The following is a 19,065-nucleotide window of genomic DNA, read 5'->3' on the forward strand; positions in this document are numbered from 1 at the left end:
GCGGCGCCCTGCGGCCCGCAGGGTTCTGTGGGTTCTGTAGGTTCGGTGGGTTCTGTGGGTTCGGTGAAGTTCTGATTTCAGCTTCTGAGGATTTTCAGCTGTTTCTCACTAAACGGACCAACAGTCTGGTTTCTGTTTCATTATCTCCATTGTTATGTCAGGAATTTGCTGAAATTTGGTAAAATATAGAAATTCCCCTACAGATGTTTACACCAGAGCGCGCGCACACGCACGTCACAATGCGTAGCAGGTCCTCGGGAGCGCGCATCCACACACATGTCTGCTGACGCGCGTCTTTCTGAAGAGGAGGAGGAGAACCGCAGCGATCAAGGTGTGAGTCGCGCTTCCGCGCGGGTGCACGCACCTGTCAGTGCACGCGCACGTCACGTCGACGCCGGTGCTGATGAAGGCTGGCTCTCCCCTCCTCATCTTCTTCAGTTTCAGCATCGAGCTGCTTCACGCAGCATCTCCGCTCCGCTTCCTCCTGCCTCCGCCCTCCTCTTCCTCCTCCTGTCCCTCCGCGGTTCCGGTTCTGCAGGTGGATGGAGGCTGGCAGCCCGGAGGCGCGCACCATGCTCGGACTCGGCCGCTGGTAGGGCTCGGTGTTTGGATGGGGTGTTTCTGGGTTGGACTCGCCGTCTGGTTGCTGCTCATGTTTGTTTCCAGAGTTTCCTCCTCGCAGCAGCAGCAGCAGCAGGGCGTGTTTTACGCACAGCTCGGTTCTGGTTCCTGTTGGCTGCAGATGCCGATGCTTTCTCCTCCTCCTCCTCTTCCTCTCGTTTCTTCATCGTCCCTCTTCCCTCTGTCCTCCAGGCGCACCGCTGAGGACCTCCCCGCCCCCCGGAGACCTCCTCCCGGACTGACCCGCGGCTGAACACCGGGTCCGGACCATGGCATGCTGCCCTCACCGGCCCTCCAGCGCTGACCATGGGGCTCCGGTCCAGGACCGTCGCTAGCGGCTCCGAGGAGCAGAAGAAGACCTCCGGCGCTCCTCTTCCTCCTTCCGGGGACTTACTGGACCAAAGCGGCGGCGGAGGAGCGGACAAAGATGGGGCCCTGCTGCTTGTGGGCCGGGAGGACTTCAAGCGCGGCGCTCCGGGCATCAGCATCGGGCTGCTGGCCAAAACCCCCCTGAGCTGCAGCCGGCCGGCCAAGAGGAGCAACATCCGCAAGAGGAAGATCCAGAACCTGATCTACGACACGCTGGAGAGGCCGAGAGGATGGGCCCTGCTCTACCACGCGTTCGTGTGAGTAAATGCTGGGTCCGGGTCCGGGTCCGGTCCGGTTCGGCTGAGACCCGCTGGGCATGCAGGTGTTTGCTGATCATGTCACTCATCTGTTGGTGAGAAATGAGGCTGAAGAGGAGCCAGGCCGGGTTCTGGGAAACTTCTGACCCAGCAAACTACGGAACGGGACGAGGGCCACTGAAAAACAGACACAAATTAATTCTGACTTTAAACTTTTGAAGTCAGAATTCCGAGAGAAAATTCTGTTTTCCGGTGGCTCTGATCCACATCCGGTCCCTCCAGGATGCTGCGATGTTTTTCTGTGATTGGTGCGATGCTGCTAATCATATCGGAACCGCCGGTTGCAGGGAGAATGAAATGCATTTCTCCAGAAAACCCAGATTCCTACATGATCTCAGAAACCTTCCAGGAAAAACGTGGAAACTTCCAGAGCAGGATGTAAAGCAGCAACGTCAGATTATTGGTAACAAGTTTAATCTGATCAGCTGGTTGGATTAACTGGTCATCATTTCTCTAACTTTTCCCTCCTGCAGCATCTTTATCTCACGGTTCGTCTGGAAGTTCGGTTTTTACCTTTTGGTCAGCAGCTGAGATCCCAACTTCCTGGAGAGACGGAACTAAACACGATGTGAACTGGTTCTGGACCAGTCTGATCTGGTTCTGGACCAGTCTGAGCTGGTTCTGGACTAGTCTGAACTGGTTCAGGACCAGTCTGAACTGGTTCAGGACCAGTCTGAACTGGTTCAGGACTAGTCTGAACTGGTTCAGGACCAGTGTGAACTGGTTCTGGACCAGTGTGAACTGGCTCTGGACCAGTCTGAACTGGTTCAGGACCAGTCTGAACTGGTTCTGGACCAGTCTGATCTGGTTCTGGACCAGTCTGAGCTGGTTCTGGACTAGTCTGAACTGGTTCAGGACCAGTCTGAACTGGTTCAGGACCAGTCTGAACTGGTTCAGGACTAGTCTGAACTGGTTCAGGACCAGTGTGAACTGGTTCTGGACCAGTGTGAACTGGCTCTGGACCAGTCTGAACTGGTTCAGGACCAGTCTGAACTGGTTCAGGACCAGTCTGAACTGGTTCAGGACCAGTCTGAACTGGTTCAGGACCAGTCTGAACTGGTTCTGGACCAGTCTGAACTGGTTCTGGACCAGTCTGAACTGGTTCTGGACCAGTCTGAACTGGTCCTGGACCAGTCTGAACTGGTTCTGAACCAGTGTGAACTGGTCCTGGACCAGTCTGAACTGGTTCTGAACCAGTGTGAACTGGTTCTGGACCAATCTAAACTGGTTCAGGATCAGTCTGAACCGGTTCTGGATCAGTCTGAACTGGTTCTGAACCAGTGTGAACTGTTTCTGAACCAGTGTGAACTGGTTCTGGACCAATCTAAACTGGTTCAGGATCAGTCTGAACCGGTTCTGGATCAGTCTGAACTGGCTCTGGATCCGTCTGAACTGGTTCTGGACCAGTCTGAACTGGTTCTGAACCAGTCTGAACTGGTTCTGGACCAGTCTGAACTGGTTCTGGACCAGTCTGAACTGGTTCTGAACCAGTCTGAACTGGTTCTGGACCAGTCTGAACTGGTTCTGAACCAGTCTGAACTGGTTCTGAACCAGTCTGAACTGGTTCTGGACCAGTCTGAACTGGGTTAGTGGTGTTTGGATCTCTGGTTGGGCGGATTTTGGTTTTAAAAGTCAGTCAGAGGTTTGAAATGATGAAAATATCAGGAATCAAACTGGGTATTATGGTCGTCGCCATGGTGACCTGGATACCAGACGCTGTTTGTAAAATTAGTCAGAAACTAACGGCCATAATTTGGTTTTTTTGTGTTATAATAAGTCAAACAGCATATTTAGTTTGAAGATATTTTTATATTTAGTTTGTGTTTCGAGCCTCAAGTGAAATATTTACATAAAAGCTAAATATTTATTTTGAAACGGACATTTACTGATAAATGAATCAGTAACGTGTTAAAAATTTGGCCCCGTTTTTCTTCTCTGATGATGAAGAAAAATCTTTACGGAGAATCACCAAAGCATTCTGGGAGTTTCTGCGATCGCTGGACGATCCGCCTGTTAAACGTCTGCGTGTTGACCTTTGACCCCCGTCAGAGAACCGGTCTCAGCGCTCCGGTCTCTGACCGTCTGCCTGTCTGCGGTGAGGAGGAGCGTTCATCTGATCCGAACCCAAACCGACCCGTTTCCTCCTCACATCACTGGAATCACAGAAAAATTAAAAAGCCTTAAAATTCAGCTTTGATTTTATCTGTCAGAAACGGGCTGCACAGTGGCGCAGTTGGTAGAGCTGTTGCCTTGCAGCAAGAAGGTTCTGGGTTCGATTCCCGGCCCCGGTCTTTCTGCATGGAGTCTCCATGTTCTCCCTGTGCATGGTGGGTTTTCTCCAGGTACTCCGGTTTCCTCCCACAGTCCAAAAACATGACTGTCAGGTTAATTGGCATCTACAAATTGCCCCTAGGTGTGAGTGTGTGTGTGCATGGTTGTGTGTCTCTGTGTTGCCCTGCGACAGACTGGCTACCTGTCCAGGTGACCCCGCCTCTCGCCCGGTACACCAGCTGGAGAGGAACCAGCACCTCCTGACCCCACTGAGGGACAAGGGTGTAAGAAAATGGATGGATGGATGGAAACATTTGTTTCACTTTGATCGTTTCTCCGCTGCTTCACTTCGTCTCCACTGAGCAGTTTGACGCCACGTTAGTCTGATTTCGCTGCTTTCGTATGTTTTTCTTCTCCTTCAGGATTTTGTGTTTGGTCCAGGGTTGAGGAATCCCTCCGGTTTCCTGCTGCCTCCACCTGGAGCAGAAACCTGCATCACGTGGCTCTTGCCGTATCAAAGTGACCTCATGTGTTGGTTCTGGTGTGAAGTCCTCTCGCCGCCACAGGAAGCGGCGAGGCGCCGCTCCTTTTCCCGTCCCTGGGATTTAATCTGCACGCACTTTTATGGAGAAATCATAAAAATGCATCCAAACATTCACAGTTTTCTGAGCTTATTCATAAAATATGTTTTCTTAATTGCACATGAAGGCGTAAAGACTCAGGTCCATGCTGCATATTTCCTTCGTCTGTCCCACTGGGAGTACTGGGAGCTGTGGTCTGGACCGTGGCACTTTTTCAGTAAAAAGGAAGAAAATCCTCCTCAGATTTGGCTGTAAAACGTTGGTGATGCTGAAAACGTCCCACTAAACTCGGACATGTCGGAACATTAACCTGCAGCTGTTTTAGAAATGTGGATGTTAGCGTTAGCTGCTACGTGTTAGCATTGAGATGCTATTTCAGGCTTGAGCACTTCGCTGACAGGCTAACTGCTCTTAGCACAATAACAGCCTTTTCCAGCGTCCAATTAGATCGTTTTAGAAGCAGAAATTAAACCTGATTGGCTGAGAGAAGCAGCTTCGTCGTCCGTTGCTGCTGTTAGCGGATCTTCCTGGTGTTAATGTGAAAATGAACAAATAAAGTTGCACTGAATGGAGGAAAACACTGAAGGAAACGACACAGAAACCTCTGAAGACTCTGAGTGTAACTTCCTTCTTCATGAAATGGAAACTAAAATGGAGTTTTAGCGGCTGGAGGATTTGGCTAAAGTCATTTCTCCTGCTAGCGCTAGGCTAGCATGTTTGCTTTGGTTGTATTTACCCAGAATGCCCTGGGCTTTTAGCGGCTGGAGGATTTGGCTAAAGTCATTTCTCCTGCTAGCGCTAGGCTAGCATGTTTGCTTTGGTTGTATTTACCCAGAATGCCCTGGGCTTTTAGCGGCTGGAGGATTTGGCTAAAGTCATTTCTCCTGCTAGCGCTAGGCTAGCATGTTTGCTTTGGTTGTATTTACCCAGAATGCCCTGGGCTTTTAGCGGCTGGAGGATTTGGCTAAAGTAATTTCTCCTGCTAGCGCTAGGCTAGCATGTTTGCTTTGGTTGTATTTACCCAGAATGCCCTGGGCTTTTAGCGGCTGGAGGATTTGGCTAAAGTCATTTCTCATGCTAGAGCTAGGCTAGCATGTTTGCTTTGGTTGTATTTACCCAGAATGCCCTGGGCTTTTAGCGGCTGGAGGATTTGGCTAAAGTCATTTCTCCTGCTAGCGCTAGGCTAGCATGTTTGCTTTGGTTGTATTTACCCAGAATGCCCTGGGCTTTTAGCGGCTGGAGGATTTGGCTAAAGTAATTTCTCCTGCTAGCGCTAGGCTAGCATGTTTGCTTTGGTTGTATTTACCCAGAATGCCCTGGGCTTTTAGCGGCTGGAGGATTTGGCTAAAGTCATTTCTCATGCTAGAGCTAGGCTAGCATGTTTGCTTTGGTTGTATTTACCCAGAATGCCCTGGGCTTTTAGCGGCTGGAGGATTTGGCTAAAGTCATTTCTCCTGCTAGCGCTAGGCTAGCATGTTTGCTTTGGTTGTATTTACCCAGAATGCCCTGGGCTTTTAGCGGCTGGAGGATTTGGCTAAAGTCATTTCTCCTGCTAGCGCTAGGCTAGCATGTTTGCTTTGGTTGTATTTACCCAGAATGCCCTGGGCTTTTAGCGGCTGGAGGATTTGGCTAAAGTCATTTCTCCTGCTAGCGCTAGGCTAGCATGTTTGCTTTGGTTGTATTTACCCAGAATGCCCTGGGCTTTTAGCGGCTGGAGGATTTGGCTAAAGTCATTTCTCCTGCTAGCGCTAGGCTAGCATGTTTGCTTTGGTTGTATTTACCCAGAATGCCCTGGGCTTTTAGCGGCTGGAGGATTTGGCTAAAGTCATTTCTCATGCTAGCGCTAGGCTAGCATGTTTGCTTTGGTTGTATTTACCCAGAATGCCCTGGGCTTTTAGCGGCTGGAGGATTTGGCTAAAGTCATTTCTCCTGCTAGCGCTAGGCTAGCATGTTTGCTTTGGTTGTATTTACCCAGAATGCCCTGGGCTTTTAGCGGCTGGAGGATTTGGCTAAAGTCATTTCTCCTGCTAGCGCTAGGCTAGCATGTTTGCTTTGGTTGTATTTACCCAGAATGCCCTGGGCTTTTAGCGGCTGGAGGATTTGGCTAAAGTCATTTCTCCTGCTAGCGCTAGGCTAGCATGTTTGCTTTGGTTGTATTTACCCAGAATGCCCTGGGCTTTTAGCGGCTGGAGGATTGGCTAAAGTCATTTCTCCTGCTAGCGCTAGGCTAGCATGTTTGCTTTGGTTGTATTTACCCAGAATGCCCTGGGCTTTTAGCGGCTGGAGGATTTGGCTAAAGTCATTTCTCCTGCTAGCGCTAGGCTAGCATGTTTGCTTTGGTTGTATTTACCCAGAATGCCCTGGGCTTTTAGCGGCTGGAGGATTTGGCTAAAGTCATTTCTCCTGCTAGCGCTAGGCTAGCATGTTTGCTTTGGTTGTATTTACCCAGAATGCCCTGGGCTTTTAGCGGCTGGAGGATTTGGCTAAAGTCATTTCTCATGCTAGCGCTAGGCTAGCATGTTTGCTTTGGTTGTATTTACCCAGAATGCCCTGGGCTTTTAGCGGCTGGAGGATTTGGCTAAAGTCATTTCTCCTGCTAGCGCTAGGCTAGCATGTTTGCTTTGGTTGTATTTACCCAGAATGCCCTGGGCTTTTAGCGGCTGGAGGATTTGGCTAAAGTCATTTCTCCTGCTAGCGCTAGGCTAGCATGTTTGCTTTGGTTGTATTTACCCAGAATGCCCTGGGCTTTTAGCGGCTGGAGGATTTGGCTAAAGTCATTTCTCCTGCTAGCGCTAGGCTAGCATGTTTGCTTTGGTTGTATTTACCCAGAATGCCCTGGGCTTTGGTCCACTTCCTGCTTTTGGAGAGGACTGTGGTCCGCTTGGCGTTCACATATGAATTCAAACCGAAGCAGAGTTCACTTCACCGAACCCAGACCGAGGCGACTCACCAACCGAACCGGACCTTCTTGTCAACCGGACTGGAGTTGGATCAAAGCGGACTGAGCATGGCTGGTGGGAAGGAACGCCTGGTGAAGCTCCAGGGTTTCTCTGTGTTTCAGCAGAAAACGTCTCATTAAAGACGGTGAGAGACTCGAGCTCTGGATCCCGGGTCGTTCAGCAGAACCGGGTGTAAACCCGGACGGCCTCCAGCTGACCGGGTCCAGCGAGGAACCGGACCGCTGAGCGGCCGGTGGGATCAGGAGGGAACGAACGAACGGTGAGAAAAGAGCAGGACGATTGAATCTCCGTCTGAAACACCGCCGGCGGCTCCCTGAGGAGACGGCGCCGCCGCCGGAGCAGAGGATAGAAACCGGACCGGCCCGGTTCTGCTTCCTGCCGCGTTAGAGTCCAGAGCACCGGGGGGTTCATGGCGCTGACGACCTTTAACCCCAACTGTCATGGAGGCGTTTCTGCATGAAGGGTTTTATGCTGCCGTCCTCCAATCAGGATGCAGCAACCCATCAGAACCCGGAGATGTCAGGATTCTGGTTCTGATCCGCAGGAAACATCAACATCCAGGCCACTTATTGTGAATTATTCCCTTAAAGTGGAACTAATAGGAAAACTTCACAGTCTGCATGTGTCGGTTCCTCGTTTGGGTTTAAACCAAACATAAAAACACAACCAGCTTTTTTGACAATAAGTTAGTTTTGCTTTTTTGATGCCTGGAAAATGAACAGAGTTCCTCCCGTTACCTAGCAACAACATCTGAGTCCCACTCGTTACCTAGCAACCACATCTGAGTCCCACTCGTTACCTAGCAACCACATCTGAGTCCCACTCGTTACCTAGCAACCACTTCTGAGCTCCATTACATTTGGTCATCTGGTTCTCCTGCGTTCTGCGCTGTACAATGGCTGCTGGAAAAGACGAGCGTTTTGTTGTTGACTTATCAACCAGTTGAGAGTAAATTTGAAAATGTCACTGGGTAAATATGTGTTATTGGAAGACATTATTAAAAATATTGAAACATAATTTATAAAGACTTAAAAAACAAAAACAAACAGTTCTCAGCCTGGCGGAGGGGAAATCAAGCCTGGTGGCCCGCCAGGCTGATAAAACACTGAGGGAAGCCTGGAGGGTCAACAGCCTGAGCCAAACCGACGTCATCATCCTCTGGTCCAGCCATCAGAACCGACGGGTCTGGACAGAACCTGCGACCCGTCGGTTCTGGACTCCCAGCGGAGAAACGGATGTGATTAGTCTAAACGGCCACAACCACAGAGTCTGGACCCGACCCACAGCTGGTCAACAAACAGAGCTGCTCAGACAGAGACTGGATCAGAACCAGAACCAGGTTCATACCCCAAACCTAAAGCTGCAGGAGACCTCGAATCTGTGGAAGAAATGAAACGGAACCGTTTATGGATCAGTCCAGAACATCCGGGTCCGGTCGGGAAACAGAAACAGCTGTAATGTGTGTGTGTGTGTGTAGCAGTGTGTGTGTGTGTGTGGGTGTGTGTGGTGTGTGTGTAGCAGTGTGTGTGTGTGGTGTGTGTGTGTAGCAGTGTGTGTGTGGTGTGTGGGTGTGTGCTGTGTGGGTGTGTGTGTGTAGCAGTGTGTGTGTGTGGGTGTGTGTGGGTGTGTGTAGCAGTGTGTGTGTGTGGGTGTGTGTGGGTGTGTGTAGCAGTGTGTGTGTAGCAGTGTGTGTGTGTGGGTGTGTGTAGCAGTGTGTGTGTGTGTGTAGCAGTGTGTGTGTGTGTGTGTGTGTGGTGTGTGTGTGTGTGTGTGTGTATGTGTGTGGGTGTGTGTGTGGGTGTGTGTAGCAGTGTGTGTGTAGCAGTGTGTGTGTGGCAGTGTGTGTGTGTGTGTGTGTGTGTGTGTAGCAGTGTGTGTGTGTGTGTGTGTGTGTGTGTAGCAGTGTGTGTGTGTGTGTGTGTGTGTGTAGCAGTGTGTGTGTGTGTGTGTGTGTGTGTGTAGCAGTGTGTGTGTGTGTGTGTGTGTGTAGCAGTGTGTGTGTGTGTAGCAGTGTGTGTGTGTGTAGCAGTGTGTGTGTAGCAGTGTGTGTGTGTGTAGCAGTGTGTGTGTGTGTGTGTGTGTGTGTAGCAGTGTGTGTGTGTGTGTGTGTGTGTAGCAGTGTGTGTGTGTGTGTGTGTGTGTGTGTGTGTGTGTGTGTGGTGTGTGTGTGTGTGTGTGTGTGTGTGTAGCAGTGTGTGTGTGTGTAGCAGTGTGTGTGTGTGTGTGTGTGTGTGTGTAGCAGTGTGTGTGTGTGTGTGTGTGTGTGTGTGTAGCAGTGTGTGTGTGTGTAGCAGTGTGTGTGTGTGTGTGTGTGTGTGTGTGTGTGTGTAGCAGTGTGTATGTGTGTAGCAGTGTGTGTGTGTGTGTGTTCTCTCTGTTCACAGTTAATTAATTGTGATTAATTGATCACTAAATCACAATGAAGGAATCAAACTTTCCAGATCAGAATAAAAGACATTTTTGTAAAATCTGCTTTCATCAACAAAAGTCTTCAGTCTTTAATTAAGAGGCTGAAAAAACATTTGATCTGTAACTTTGTTACTAGTTTTAACTAGTTTTCATGCACTCATGCGTAGAAAAGCTCTAAAAATAAACCAGCCTGTTGAATGATTTCAACAATCTGATGACAGTAAATATGAAAAATCCCAGTAAATTAAAACAAATGACATGAGTTCTGTTTAACCATCAAATAAAACGGGGGCAAATATGAAACTCTGTGGAGCTAAAGGCTTTAATCGCCAACCGTACGGCTTTCTAAACATGTTTTCAGAGAGAAAAATCAGCTTTTCCTTCAGGATCAAAGCTGTCAGGGGAAAAAAGCTCACGGTGAGATCAAACCGATTCTGCTGACTCAGCATCCAGTCAGTCGGAACATTGGAGTCGTTCTGAGAAACGAGTGAATCCGTCGCTAACGAGCCGCTCGGCTTCCTGCTCCAGTTTTATCCTGCTGACGCTCAGAAAACACTAAAAACTACAAACATGGCAGAACGTGAACTCAGAGCAGAAGCAGCTTTATTTGGAGTTTTACATTAAATTTACGACGTTAAAACATTTATTTCCTAATTATCACATGGTGTAAGTTCATGGTCAGTGGAAATTGGTCGAAGGTTTTCTGCTTTTAAACATTTTGATCTTTCCCATCAGCAGCATTTCATTTCATCGCACCTGATTGCTATAAAAGTTCATTGGATCTGACCAGTCTGAACTCTGCCCGGCAACTGCTGATGCGTCGTTTCCTGAGAGGGGATCCCGGTGAGCTGAGCGGCTCAGATGGTGCCTGGGAGACGGGATGGGATTTATCACCCGGAAGACTCTCTGCTTGTCGGCCTGGTGCGTCTGGACGTCTGCAGGGGGTCAAAGGTCAGCAGCGATCTGCCACCAAAACTGCTGACGCCCCAGATCTCCAGTTTCCCTTTCACTCCCTCTGCTTTCACACACAAACACGCTCGCTCGCTCGCTCAGGCTCCAACCCGAGCCGGTTCTGCTCGCTCTCATCGCTGCGTTGCCATGGAAACCGGTATTTGGGTACCAGAGTGAAGAGTTTGGCTCTGACCTGAAACGAACCTCCTGCATCCAGTGGAAGATTTACAGTAAAAAAACAAACAAACAAACAAACAAACAAACAAACAAACGATGAGAGTCTGAAACGAACCCGGCGGGAAAGCGGGTCCAAACCGGGTTCATTTAGCCCGGACCAGAACCGGATCCAAACATTTTGAACTGTTTTTTAACTGGTTTCAGTTGCGAACGCCTGGGTGGACGTAGCCCCGCCTCCGAGGCGAAGCTCCGCCTCTGAGCTGCAGTAAAAGCGTCGCGATGCGACGGCTTCCTGGAGGCGGAGCTTCAGAAAGAGCAGGAGTTTTTAAAGACACAAGGCGTTGCATTACAAAGTCACATTTCTTTTAGATTTCATATGTAGCATTTTTATAGCAACTCAAGCTAACATAGTTTGTTGATTATGCTATAAAATGGCCGTTCATTGTAACCAGTGAACAGTGTGTGCAGCTCAAAGTGTGCATGCTAAAACAAATGTTTGAAGCTAACAACAGCCTTGCTAACTCTAAAGTTAGCATTCAGCTAACATTTTAAGGAGTCTATATTTCATAACTCATTAAACATTCCTGCATTCCCCAACATTGTTACAATGCTAACTACATTTAGGCTAACATCTTAATGCTAAGACAGCGTTAGCATGCTACGGGTAACATTTAAAGCTTTGTACAGACGATCTGAAGATCCACCAGCAGATTGGAGTTGCTAGTCAGATTTAGCTTCATCTTACAGGGTAACGTTAGAAACCTGCTCAGTGTTTGCTGGTCATATTTCCTTCACTTATCAGACTTTCTGTGCCAAACAAACCAAAGAGTGGAACCTTTGCTCTCCCCTCCACCTCCTCGTGTTTCTGTTTCCTTATCGCAGCTCGTTGAACCGCTTCTCCTCTTCAGTTTTTCTGCGCGTGTCATGCTGAAGTGCTGCGTGTGCATCGGGATCTGTGGGTGCAGAGTGACTAATGTTTTCTCCTGCTGTCAGAAACGAGCCGCTGCTGAAGTGCCCTTGAGCAGCTCATCCACGAGCAGCGGGTAAAAACTGCAACCATGTCGGTTAGTCACACTTTCAGTCAAACAGATTCTTTTATTCTGGTCCAGTAAATCCTGACCGAGTGAATCTGTTTGTTTTTTTTTCCAGAGAGTGAAATCAGATCTGAATAAAACAAAACTCACGTCTGACGGCTTTAACCCAGATTCGGTCCGTTTGTCTGGAAAGTCCGGTTCGTTTGGGGAGGTGTGAATGTGTAACTCCCACAGCAGAGCTACTGTTGACTGGTTTTACGTTTCCTTTGACCGTATTACTGCACAATTTAATATTTAGAAAATAAATGTGCCGAGTGTGAAGCGGCCGGGATGAGGCTCAGTGCCTCCAAATCCGAGGCCATGGTCTTGAGCCGGAAAAGGGTAGAGTGCCTCCTCCGGGTCAGGGGGGTCGTCCTGCCTCAAGTGGAGGAGTTTAAGTATCTGGGGATCTTGTTCACAAATGAGGGAAGAAGGGAGCGGGAGATCGACAGGCGGATTGGGGCAGCGTCTGCCGTGAAGCGGGCGCTGTACCGGTCCGTCGTGGTGAAGAGAGAGCTGAGCCAAAAAGCGAAGCTCTCGATTTACCGGTCGATCTACGTTCCCACCCTCATCTATGGTCATGAGCTTTGGGTCATGACTGAAAGAACGAGATCACGGGTACAAGCGGCCGAAATGGGTTTCTTCCTCCGCAGGGTGGCTGGGCTCTCCCTTAGAGAGAGAAGCTCGGTCATCCGGGAGGGACTCAGAGTAGAGCCGCTGCTCCTCCACGTCGAGAGGAGCCAGTTGAGGCTCCAGCATCTGGTCAGGATGGACGCCTCCCTGGTGAGGAGTTCAGGTCCCACCGGGAGGAGGGGAGACCCAGGACACGCTGGAGGGACGATGTCTCCACTGGCCTGGGAACGCCTTGGGATTCCTGGAGGAGCTGGAAGAGGCTGGGGAGGGAAGTCTGGGCCTCCTGAGGCTGCTGACCCCACGACCCGACCCCGGATAAGCGGAAGAAAATGGATGGATGGATGGATGGATGGATGGATGGATGGATGGATGGATGGATGGATGGATGGATGGATGGATGGATGGATGGATGGATGGATGGATGGATGGATGGATGGATGGATGGATGGATGGATAAATGTGCTGAAACACGGGAAATGAAACCAAACGTCATGTTTTCAGTAAAAGGTTTTAGGATGAGGTGGTTTTTGTCCGTATTGAGTTTGTTTTATCGGTTTATTTCATCACTTGATCAACAACCGGATGTTACTGCTGGGGGAAACAACAAAGAAGACGACAGGAAGTGGTTGGAGGATGATGTTTTTTAATGACTTATTATGCGAACAAAACTATTTTCTGTGTTTATTTTGACATTAGCAGAATATTGACAAAGTTTCGTTGGGACATTTCGGTCGACTGTTCTGACGGAGACGGGCAGAACCGGGTTGTACTGGTGGAAACGGGTCCAGTTATTCTGACTGCATGATGATGATGATGATGATGATGATGATGATGATGATGATTTCTCAGCTTCTTCCTCTCAGTGACTCGGATGGTTTACGGCTGCACAGATGCATGCTGGGAAGTGGGAGCTGCAGTTTTCAGAGACGTTACTCAGTTTTATTCTGCGTTGACGTCAGCGGAGGATTTTATTGAGCCATAAAGAAGGGATGAAGGATGGAGGGATGAAGGATGGAGGGATGAAGGATGGAGGGATGAAGGATGGAGGGATGAAGGATGGAGGGATGGAGGGATGAAGGATGGAGGGATGAAGGATGGAGGGATGAAGGACGGGTCCCGTTGGTCCTCAGGTCACTCAGAGACGCCCTCACACTTTTCTCTGCTGGTTTCCATGACGATATTTTCAGCCTTTCTGTCTGTTTTCACTCGTCTTGGTTTCGGTGTTTTATTATTTCAGCTTTTCTCTGCACAGCGTTTCCTCGTCTCTGTCTGCAGCTGCTTGGTGTTAATCTGAAGCTCTTTGTGTTTGTTGTTTTGATCATTTTGTGGTTATTTTTCTGAGAGATGGAGTTACTTTGAATATTTACTTTGTTTAGTTTTTTACACACCAACAGGAAAATACTCAGATTAAGTCAAGTCTTTCTGTTGGCTCAGCTTAGTGTTGATGTTTTGCAGAATCCGAGTCTCACTGGGAGCAAACATTAGGGTGATGGCAGGGAGGCTGTCCAGCCTTCAAATGTCTGAATCAGTGGAAACCTGCAGTTTGGTCACAGTAAACGTTTGATTGATTGAAACCCATCCATCCATTTTCTTACACCCTCGTCCCTTAATGGGGTCAGGAGGTGCTGGTTCATCTCCAGCTAACGTTCTGGGCGAGAGGCGGGGTCACCTGGACAGGTCGCCAGTCTGTCGTAGGGCAACACAGAGACACACAGGACACACAACCATGCACACACACACTCACACCTAGCGACAATTTGGAGAGGCCAGTTAACCTGACAGTCATGTGTTTGGACTGTGGGAGGAAACCGGAGTACCAGGAGAAAACCCACCATGCACAGGGAGAACATGGAGACTCCATGCAGAAAGACCGGGAATCGAACCCAGAACCTTCTTGCTGCAAGGCAACAGCTCTACCCACTGCACCACTGTGCAGCCCTTGATTGAAACCATTGATTGAAAATATAATCAATATTTTTAGTATTTCCAGTCAATCATCTTTTATTAATTATGTTTGAGAGAGAAACTTTACACTTAATGAAAATTAATTTAAATCTACCAAAGTTCAGAATAATAACTTTTTAAAACAACTTTTGGTCTTTATGTCTCCTAAATCCGGCTATCGAGTTTTTTTTTGTTCTGTCCTTCTGGACCTCCAGTTGGTCCCAGAACCTCCATTTGGACCCAGAACCTCCAGTTGGTCCCAGAACCTCCAGTTGGTCCCAGAACCTCCAGTTGGACCCAGAACCTCCAGGTGGTCCCAGAACCTCCAGGTGGACCCAGATTAGAAACACCTGAAGCTGAGCCTGTAGCCGTCAGGAGAAACCCAACATGGTTTAGATTAGCGGTTCTCAACGTGGGCGGCACCGCCCCCCAGGGGGCGTTCAGAGGACGGCAGGGGGCGCTGGCGGACATTTTTACAAAAGGGGGGCGCTGGGATGCCTTTGGGGGGCGTTTGGTCGAAGGTAAACTTTACATCTTAAATCCACAACAATACCAGTTTAGACTTTGAGCAACTTGGTAAAACTGTATTGTGTAACATTAAACCATGCTTGGCTGCAGCTGTATTGATGGCAGCTCTTCTTCTTCTATTCAGTGTTTGTAGCTTCATGGCTCCGCATCAGTTCAGCGTTACACCGGCTGATGACGCTGCTGGGATTCACTTTGTCTGGTATTTATGTAGCTACATATGTTTAGGTAGTTCTGTGATCATGTCAAAGCAGCAATTTATATTAAAAAGTGTTATATTTCCGTTTGAAAGCTGCCCGCTTCCATGGAAGGACAACCTAAAATCGCTCTTATAAACATATAATTACTAAAATCATGATACCCTCACTTTGTATCCCTTTGAAAAATGAACATATTTAAATAAAGAAATCCCTCCATGGGTGATACCTCGATAGAGAGCGTTCATTTTATAGCGTTAACACCGGTGCTGTAAGTGGTCCAGTATGAAACGGGGTGATAGAACAACACAGCACTTTTAAATTTCAATCATCAGAATGCAGAAATTGTTTCCGTTGTTTTAAAATGTTCATGTCAGTCTGCCTTTTCCCCATCGATATGTTTCCCGACCGCCCTGCACCTTAGGGGCTTAAAACAACAACAACAACAACAAAAAACCGCCGCGCACATCGCGCAAAACTCTGAAACAGGAGAAGCGGGCAAAACGGAGCCACGAACTAGATGTGAATTATGGCATAAAAACAGAGAATCCGACGCTGAACAGTGAAAAAAAAATCAACACATGATGTGAAACATATGACGATTAGGCGGCGCAGCAGGTGATGAGTGAAGATTACTGATGGTGAATAAACGATAAAGTAAATGTAGCAACAGGAAAGAAACTAAAGTGAACATGGCAATAAACCAAGAGAGGATAAAACTAATCAAAGGAAACTAAATTGAAATGAATGAAGAACAAAATGCAAGAATAAACTAAGAAACTAAAGTAAATACAGAGGAATAAACTGGTATGGCAAGACCTTTCGAGCAATAATTAATACAGAGACTGTATGGCAAGAATAAACACACTATTTCCAGATAAAAGGTAAAATAATCTTGTTGAAATGTCATGGGCAGGGGCTTCAGGTGGATGCGAAAACATAAATTGGCGCCCCCCCCCACCCCCATCCACGAAGGAGCGTAGAAACATACGCTCGCCTCCCCCCCAACCCCCCTCCTCCAGACGCCGATATATGTAGGGCAAAACTCGCTACATTTACCCCGTTATGTGCGCGAGGTGAAGGAGCGTAAGGTGCGCAAAGTGTACGGGAAAACATAATCGGTGCGCCGATTCAAAACATCTACGATAATGATAGTATTAATAATAAAATAATTGTCAGTGCAAAGTAACCTACAAATTCTTTGGTGGGGGGCGGAGAGGGACCTGGATAAAGGCTGGGGGGGCGCTGACCCGAAAAAGGTTGAGAAACACTGGTTTAGATGCTTCTGAAAACGTCGACCATGAGATTCATGAAGGTGTAAAATCCCAACCTGCAGCGTTTTGTTGCACCTGACAGGTGATTTAGTTTTGGGGCAGCCCTGAACTCTGCGGCTCGTGATCCGGATCGATGGCGGACCCAGAGGAGGATGCTCTTACTGGGAGGAGAAACCAGACCCAGTAAAGGGAAACCCACCACAATCCCACTGCAGCTGCTGTGTGCGTGTGTGTGCGTGCGTGCGTGCGTGTGTGTGTGTGTGTGTGTGTGTGTGTGTGTGTGTGTGTGTGTGTGTGTGTGTGTGTGTGTGTGTGTGTGTGTGTGTGTGTGATGCAGTGGGGGAACTAGGGAGAACTGAATCTTTCCCGTCTGTAATTTCAGTTTCTCGGCTTCCTGCAACATGGAGGGAATATTTAAATATTTCCTTCTTCCTGTAGTTTATTTAACAATTCATGAAATGTTTTCTGTTATTTCCGACATTTTGTCTGTTTTTAAATTACTTAACTTTAAGTCACAAAGCCAGAAAGTTTTCTATTGAATTCACTTTTGTGAATAAAAAAAACGTTGCAGAAGAAAATTATTTTAAATTATTTTCTAGAATAATTGAGAAAACCAAAGACAATATTATCCGAACGTAAAACAAAATCTTTATGAATATATTAATTACACACCAACACGCATCTGTTTAGTTTCTCTGTTTTATTTTCCGTGTCACGTTTGGACCTGATTGGACGTTTTATGGTCAGTTTGAGGTGAAACCTTCAGGTTTTGCTCCTGACGTGACGTCATGCTGGACATTAACCTGATTTGTGTTCGTTTGGTTCTGAGACGGTTCTGTTCGGGTCGGGCGGCCCGGCAGTAAAAACCCAACTGATTACCTCATTAGAGTCAGTGTGAGTCTCTGCAGACGGAGCTGGAAACCGTCTGAACGTGGACGTCAGCTTGGTCCAATCAGAACGCAGCGTCACCCTTCAAAGAAGGAGGGAGGAGAGAGGGAAGGAAGGAAGGAAGGAAGCAGGGAAGCAGCTTGTGGTTGTTTGTGTGGGAGCTTCTGAAACTGTCTGGTGGTAACAATGAATTTGCACTTAATTATCTGGCGCAGCTGTTTTCTCCTGCAGCTCAGCTTGTGTGTGTTGGCGCACATTAGTGGAGTAATTTCCCTGTTATGTTGGGGCGGAGTGTGTGTGTGTGTGGGGGGGCGGACTGTGTGTGTGTGTGTGTGGGGGGGGGGGGGGCGGAGTGTGTGTGTGTGTGGGGGGGGCGGACTGTGTGTGTGGGGGGGGGGCGGAGTGTGTGTGTGTGTGTGGGGGGGGGGCGGAGTGTGTGTGTGTGGGGGGGGGGCGGACTGTGTGTGTGTGTGGGGGGGGGGCGGAGTGTGTGTGTGTGTGTGTGGGGGGGGCGGACTGTGTGTGTGTGTGTGGGGGGGGGGGCGGAGTGTGTGTGTGTGTGGGGGGCGGACTGTGTGTGTGGGGGGGGCGGAGTGTGTGTGTGTGTGTGGGGGGGCGGACTGTGTGTGTGTGTGGGGGGGGCGGACTGTGTGTGTGTGGGGGGGGGCGGAGTGTGTGTGTGTGTGTGGGGGGGGCGGACTGTGTGTGTGTGGGGGGGGGCGGAGTGTGTGTGTGTGTGTGGGGGGGCGGACTGTGTGTGTGTGTGTGGGGGGGGGGGGGGGGCGGAGTGTGTGTGTGTGTGTGGGGGGGGCGGACTGTGTGTGTGTGGGGGGGGGGGGGCGGAGTGTGTGTGTGTGTGTGGGGGGGCGGACTGTGTGTGTGTGGGGGGGGGGGCGGAGTGTGTGTTGGGGGGGTCGGACTGTGTGTGTTTGGGGGAGCGGAGTGTGTGTGTGTGTGGTGTGCGTGGGGGGGCGGACTGTGTGTGTGTGTGTGTGTGGGGGAGTGTGTGGGGGGTGGGGGGGGGCGGAGTGTGTGCGTGTGTGTGTGGGGGGGGCGGAGTGTGTGTGTGTGGGGGGGGAGTGTGTGGGGGGGGCGGGGGGGGCGGAGTGTGTGTGTGTGTGTGTGGGGGGGCGGAGTGTGTGTGTGTGGGGGGGGAGTGTGTGGGGGGTGGGGGGGGCGGAGTGTGTGTGTGTGTGTGTGGGGGGGGCGGAGTGTGTGTGTGTGTGTGGGGGGGGCGGAGTGTGTGTGTGTGTGGGGGGGGAGTGTGTGGGGGGGGCGGAGTGTGTGGGGGGGCGGAGTGTGTGTGTGTGTGGGGGGGGGGAGTGTGTGGGGGGGGGGGGAGTGTGTGGGGGGGGCGGAGTGTGTGTGTGTGTGGGGGGGGGAGTGTGTGGGGGGGGGGCGGAGTGTGTGGGGGGGGCGGAGTGTGTGTGTGTGTTAAACACAAACCTTTTAATCCTGACAGAACAAAAACAGAATCAAAGCTTCGTCTCTTAATGGGCTGAATCTGTTTTGGTGAATATTTATAGTTTTATATTCAGGCACTTTTTGGCCACCCGCTGCTGGAAACGCTTCACTTTGGAGGTTTACATTAACGAAATGGGACCAAACAGGGACGACAAGGACACCATCCATCCATCCATCCATCCATCCATCCATCCATCCATCCATCCATCTGTCCGTCCATCTGTCCGTCCATCCATCCATCATCCATCCATCCATCCATCCATCGTCCATCCATCCATCCATCCATCCATCCATCCATCCATCCATCCATCTGTCCGTCCATCTGTCCGTCCATCCATCCATCATCCATCCATCCATCCATCGTCCATCCATCCATCCATCCATCCATCCATCCATCCATCCATCCATCCA

The 19,065-nt window shown here is 49.5% G+C and overlaps 1 protein-coding gene across 1 annotated transcript in view; it reads left to right on the plus strand.

The window, feature by feature from the left end:
- Nucleotides 1-301: 301 nt before the first annotated feature.
- The window catches only part of kcnq3 (potassium voltage-gated channel, KQT-like subfamily, member 3), a 68,182-nt gene continuing 49,418 nt past the window's right edge, over nt 302-19,065 (plus strand). The window contains exons 1-2 of the mRNA XM_017310044.2: nt 302-592; nt 814-1,247. Coding sequence (XP_017165533.1) covers nt 928-1,247 — 320 coding nt within the window. The 5' untranslated portion in view covers nt 302-592; nt 814-927. The remainder of the gene's footprint in view (nt 593-813; nt 1,248-19,065) is intronic.

This window comes from Poecilia reticulata, chromosome 17 (assembly GCF_904066995.2).
Source record: "Poecilia reticulata chromosome 17, P_reticulata-male-v2, whole genome shotgun sequence".
In the NCBI taxonomy this organism is placed as follows: domain Eukaryota; kingdom Metazoa; phylum Chordata; class Actinopteri; order Cyprinodontiformes; family Poeciliidae; genus Poecilia; species Poecilia reticulata.